This window comes from Abramis brama (assembly GCF_963993115.1).
Source record: "Abramis brama genome assembly, chromosome: 12".
NCBI lineage: Eukaryota > Metazoa > Chordata > Actinopteri > Cypriniformes > Leuciscidae > Abramis > Abramis brama.
In genome coordinates this window covers 40858783-40865360 of record NC_139974.1, presented here as the reverse complement: position 1 = coordinate 40865360, position 6578 = coordinate 40858783, and the positions used below count along the sequence as shown (strand labels likewise).

Below are 6578 nucleotides of genomic sequence, written 5' to 3'. Positions count from 1 at the left end.
GTCCAGGCGCAGGTCCTTCATCAGATCTGGAGTGTGTGTGTGAGTGTATGTGTGAGTGTGTGTGTGTATGTGTGTCCAGGCGCAGGTCCTTCATCAGATCTGGAGTGTGTGTGTGTGTGTGTGTGTGTGTGTGTGTGTGTGTGTGTGTGTGTGAGTGTGTCCAGGCGCAGGTCCTTCATCAGATCTGAAGTGTGTGTGTGTGTGTGAGTGTGTCCAGGCGCAGGTCCTTCATCAGATCTGGAGTGTGTGTGTGTGTGTGTGTGTGTGTGTGTGTGTGTGTGTGTGTGTGTGTGTGTGTGAGAGTGTGTCCAGGCGCAGGTCCTTCATCAGATCTGGAGTGTGTGTGAGTGTGTGTGTGTGAGAGTGTGTATGTGTGTGTGTGTGAGTGTGTCCAGGCGCAGGTCCTTCATCAGATCTGGAGTTTGTGTGAGTGTGTGTGTGTGTGTGTGTGTGTGTGTGTGTGTGTGTGTGTGAGAGTGTTTATGTGTGAGTGTGTATGTGTGTGTGTGTTTGTGTGTGTGTGTGTGTGTGTGTGTGTGTGTGTGTGTGTGTGTGTCCAGGCGCAAGTCCTTCATCAGATCTGGAGTGTGTGTGTGTATGTGTGTGTGTGTGTGTGTGTGTGTGTGTGTGTGTGTGTGTGAGTGTGTCCAGGCGCAGGTCCTTCATCAGATCTGGAGTAAGTGTGTGTGTGTGAGTGTGTGTGTGTGTGTGTGTGTGTGTGTGTGTGTGTGTGTGTGTGAGTGTGTCCAGGTCCTTCATCAGATCTGGATCCGGCGGACTGCGGTAAACCTCGGGATAAACAGAGAGAATAATATTAGTGTAGACGAGTACACCAGGATTTATGGGAAGTGTTCCGCTTTAGTATCTTAAAGGTCCCGTTCTACGTGATCCCATGTTTCAAACTTTAGTTAGTGTGTAATGTTGTTGTTAGAGAATAAATAATATCTGTAAAATTATAAAGCTCAAAGTTCAAAGCCAAGCGAGATATTTTATTTAACAGAAGTTGACTACAACGAACGGCTGGATTGGACTACACCCCTCTACTTCCTTCTTTAATGATGTCACTAGAACCGTAACCTCCGCCCACAGGAACACAGGCGTATTGATGGCAAAATGTCAACAGACGGTTGATGTTTATCTATAATCGGATACCGCAAAAGTTTCATTCGAAGTTGTTAGTTTGCTCTGTCCATTTCACCACGGACTGTTTTTCTAACCTGGGATAATATCAAGCAGGCTTCTCTCAGCGTTTCATGCTGACGAAGGGCGCAATTTCAACTATATTCCAGCAAGCGGTAAGTACAAGTAGTGATTTAATATGGAAGTAGCGATCAACTTCACATCGTTTCTCTCAGTAGGATGAAAATAATCTTACTTAAACTGTGATTAATATACAGAAAGCGATCAAAGAACAATCCCTTTCCAATCGCCCAAGCTGTCAATCACACAGCGCGAGTTTATCTGGACACTTGCCAAAACTCGTTATGAAATCAATGACGCTGTTACACTGCACAACGAAGCTCTTACTGTATTTATATACCTCATGTTTGCATTGGTGAAATTATTAGTGAGAGTGCAGAAACTGCGTTGCAATGATAAGATCTTTCACGCGATCAACAGGCTGTCATCTGCTCAATGCTCATCACTGCAACCTTTTATGTGAGGGGAATAGATCTAAATACTTAAAAAACTTCTCACGATTCGTTAATCCCGATAGCTGTAACAGTAAAAACGTATAATAGCTGTAATAGTAAAAGTTTTCCAGATAGTTCCACATGTAATGCCAGATATTTCATATGCAAGCATGTCAGCCAATCACAGCAGAGGGCGTTTACACTGAAGTCTCACAGCAGACACGCCCCTTCAAACAGAGTGTTCAAACCATAGATAAAAAATATGGACGTAGTGTCCGTGACGTCACCCGTAGGTTTCCGAAGAGCGTTTTTGAAGCCTGAAGTAGGCGGAGCCGGCCGTCGCCATCTTGGCCTCGCGTTACTCCCAGATAACAGAAAATAGGCAAACAGGCGAGGCGTGAGTGGAGCTGAGGAGCCGAAATCACCTAGCTCGACCTCATAGATATAAAACTGTTTTATATCTATGATATATCTATAAACACTGTTTATATCTATGATATATCTATAAACACTGTTTATATCTATGGCTCGACGTGATCGAGTTAGCTGATGATGTAAAGCCAATTAAAAGTTCCTGTTTTTGCCCTTCGAAATATTATATTATAATATTTAAGTGAGACTGAGTATTGTGATTCTGTACTATTCTGCTAACGTTAGTTGAAAATGTATTATGCAGTAACTTAATATTACTCTGAGAGTGTGTGTGTGACAGTGATTTATGTACACATGTCAGTCACTCTTTCTTATGGTCCGTCAGCGCGGCATCGCTCGTCAAGTTCGTAGAGAGCTTATTCAGTCCATTTTAAATTCTGATTTTGGCCGCCTCTCAAATGGGTTATAGATATATTGCCTATGAAGTTCAAGTAAATGCGCTAGAAAATCCGCGCTCATTCATGGATGTGCATTTATAGCATGGACGCAGAAAGCGCAGACGCCTGCATGATTTCATCTGACGGTACATAAGCATAGGCCTATTATAATCTACATCTGTCCCGTGGGAGCAGAACGAATGAGCCTTTATTGACGTTTTTAAATCTGAATACTCCAAAAAGCAACGAAATTGTCAACCATCCATTAGTGCATGTTCACAGAGGAAAACTGAAATACAGCGCTGGTTGTTCTCTCGAACGATACTCGACGACAACGACGGAATCCTAAGCCGTGGGCGAAGTTAACGTTACTTAATGGGGTGTTTTCAATTGTATGAAATAATCCCGAAAAAAAGCACAAAAAACGGCAGAGATATGGCAAGTTCAGCAGAAACATTTGCTGAGGTGGAGTGACTGCTAGTAACAACAGACAAGCGGCTATCATTGACATCAGCGACAACCCACCTGTCACTCAAGTGGCCACACCCTTAATTATGCAGAACTTTAAATATTAATCAACTAAACGGATGAGTTATAAAAAAATTCACCCCCCTCACAATTGTCATGAAGGGCAAAAATAGCTGTATAGACCAAAGCCACATACAGACACCAGGCTGTAAACACGTTTTTTTCCTATGTAAAATTTGGCATTTTAACATGGGGGAGATACAGATTTGACTCACTTTTGACATCAGCCTCAAGCGGCCATTCAACGAATTGTAGTTTAACTCACTTCCGTGTTGGTTTCAAGAGAGAGACGGGGAGGTTGCCGCTTGGTTCAAACCAGGGAATGAAATCAGGCTAGGAAATATGCCTTTTATTTCTAAATTATAACAATTTTTGATCTAAAAAACATACTAACATTATAAGGGCACCCCTGGAAACATTATAAAATAATAAAAATAATCCATGGAATGGGACCTTTAAACCGAAGCTTGTGAAAGACCTGATTCAAGACATGCAGATCCAAGAACAGTCGTAACCCACGGCCTTACTTGGGTACGATGAAGTGAGGGCTGTAAAACGTACATGTGGAGGAGCAGCAAAGGGGGACATTGAAGTGAAGAGAGAGAGAGAGAGAGAGAGAGAGAGAGAGAGAGAGAGAGAGAGAGCACTAATGGCCATTTCTATAACACCAGAAAGGAGGCAAAAAACTGAAAAATAATTCCAAACCTATAAGCAGTGACAGAAGCATTTCCACACTTAAAGGCAATAATAATAATAATAATAATAATAATAATGAAAAAAAAAACAATGCAAATGACAATGCTTGAAACAGCCTTTTCAAAATCAATTATATCTGCCATTACTGACTCTTTAATTTTTGAAGGAGGATTGAATTGCAATCATCTCCAAAGCCTTGAAAGGTTTACATTGTGCTGATGTTGTGTTTACTGAGCGCTAGATTTCTTCCTAATTGAATGAGAAAGCAAACACAACCAGAACTGCACAAATAAAAGATTACTGTTACATTGAGCACACATCCTTTTCGTACCGACATGACAAAACTACACATTATTTGAATATATTTTCCTGTATGCCAGATGATATAAGAACATAAATAATTATATTATTATTATTATACAATTTAAATGTTAGCATAACAATTATTACATTGATCAGTAAATGGTACTGAACTGTACCTGAACTGAACTCAAATCCTGTTAACATGTACATGTTGAAAGAACTTCACACTAACAAAGTGTTTTGTCAGTTAATTTGCATTGTAAGATCATAATATACTTACAAACATGAATGTAATGGAGGATGTTTTGAGTTTAGCATCCCAAGTTTAGCATCTTAATCCAATCCCGTGCAGAACATGCTGGGAAATCGACTATTATTCCAACTCAAAAGCATGATTCGTTAACAACTTTAAGTGAATTGAATGTAATGAAATCAAATGTTGCAACTCATTTTAAATAAGTAAACTGAACTTGCAGCAAAAGTATTTGAAATGTGTTTTAAATGTCTTGTTCTGACAAATATTTTATAAAATTGTACTGAAAGTTTTTCTCTGTAGCATTTTCAGTACTAGGCTATTTCACTCAAAAGACAGATAGCCTATACAAAAAACCCAGATCAATGTTTTTTATTTTAATATAAATAAAACTGGTGATAGTGACTTAAAATCACTATTTTATTAAAGAAATTCGTAAATTTCCTTCTTACCACTTCCGAAGCTCTTAATCACGGGGTGTTGTTTTTTTTTTCTTTATATATTTCTTTATATATATATATATATATATATATATATAAAGTCATATATATATATATATATATATATATATAAAGTCTTATAACACATTTACGTCTTATAAATGTGTTAACCTGTATTCCGGAAGTTCCGTTACGTAAGTTACGTCATGTGTAACCGTGAGCGCGCTCTCTTTTCGCGGGATGTCATGATGATGAGAGGTATGTTTTTATCAGCTCCTCAAAGAAGTGCTTAAATATTACTTATCGTTTATGAATTTTATGTGTGAAATGTGTTTGTTTGTTAACTTTTCTTAAATGAGAGATTAGTAATCCAAGCTGTGAACGTAAGAGAGTATGTTTAACCGAAGTATGGGTTCGAGTAATGGCCGCTTGTTGCTCGTGATGTTGTTGCATATTCTGATGCGTCTCGTTATAGAACTAACGTTATGTATTCTTCGTTAAAACAACGAGTTACAGTTTCTTTCATGTTATGAGTTGTACATTTGTAATGGTGTAAAGTTGTATTTGTTATCTTGAATGATCTGTGTGATGTTTAAATGTATTTTCTGTTATAAAATGGTTAGTTCCGGTCAGAGCCGTCGCAATGGGGTAGGCAAGGTAGGCAGCTGCCTAGGGCCCCCAGCTGAAGGGGGCCCCCGATGGCCGCACGGTCGTTTAGGTTGTGTATCTGCCCTCGTCAAACAGTATCAACCATTGTAAACAAACCACCACAGTGAGACAGCGCTATCACTTTCCAGTACTGCTCCGTGAGAGGGCCCCTCCAAAAACTAGAGGGATTCCCCCATGCAACGACAAACACTATGAGTGCCCTAATCACTGTAATGTTGAAGTGACATCCACCGTCGCGCACCCCCCATCAGGTCCCCCACTAGCTGTCAGTGGAAGAGAAACTGTCGTTCCCACACTCAGCGCGCTACGCGGGCATTTAAATTTAAAAATGTCATCATGAAGCGCTCATACCCTTCAGGATTTTCCAAAAGACAGAGAAAGAAAGAAGAAGAGGAAAAACGCCAAAGAGACAGTGGCAAGTAAACCATTATTATCTCCAAATACAACTGTCTGACGTATTTCCACATCTCTGCGAACATATAGGCCTAAAGGCAAAAGCTAGAGAAGTGTTGTCACGGCTGTCTGCCCGCGGTCACAGTAAAAACTTGGTCAATTCCAAACAAAATGAGATGGTCCTACTCCCATGCAGTTAGGTCCAAACAAAATAATCCATCAAGTCCGGTTACATTTTAGGTGTACGCAGGCTATCAATTTCCGTTGGTGGTGTTTCTATTCCATCTGGAGAAAAATGCCCCTTTCCTTCGCGTTTGTCCTTCTATTCTTCTCCATCAACACTTTGTACCGTACGCAACAGGTAGGCCCTTGCACACTGAGTCCGAAATTCGCATCCGAAATTTTCGCACGTTAAAAAATAAATACGACCTCACGTTATGTCAATCACGCTTGCACACTGCTTCCGAAACTTTCGTCCGTCAAAAAAAAAACGGTCTGCGTTTTTCGCGTCCGTAGCAAGCATTTTGAATGGTGTTTTGACAATTTAGAGCCACCGAATCACGAATATTCATGAATAAAATATAAGAATAATTAGTTTTTCGTATGACGTTGCTGTACTTTGTGGCATTATGGGAAGTGAAGTTATTTTCCTGTAAAGTAAATATCGAATCCTCCACACTTCACTTTCATGATATGACAATAACAATAAACGTATGGCTATTCACCAAATGTTTTTTTTTTTTTTTTTGCTTTATTAGGTGCTTTGCTTAAATTTCTGTCTGTGCCAATTGATAATTCATGACTCTTAAAATGCACCAGAATACAAGAAATCCCATCTGAAATTTAAAAATTT

General features: G+C 39.7%; 1 protein-coding gene across 1 annotated transcript in view; it reads left to right on the top strand.

Moving 5' to 3' along the window:
* Positions 1–4858: 4858 nt before the first annotated feature.
* LOC311093305 (uncharacterized protein) overlaps positions 4859–6578 on the top strand; it is a 42388-nt gene continuing 40668 nt past the window's right edge. The window contains exon 1 of the mRNA XM_084130603.1: positions 4859–4921. Coding sequence (XP_083986729.1) covers positions 4870–4921 — 52 coding nt within the window. The 5' untranslated portion in view covers positions 4859–4869. The remainder of the gene's footprint in view (positions 4922–6578) is intronic.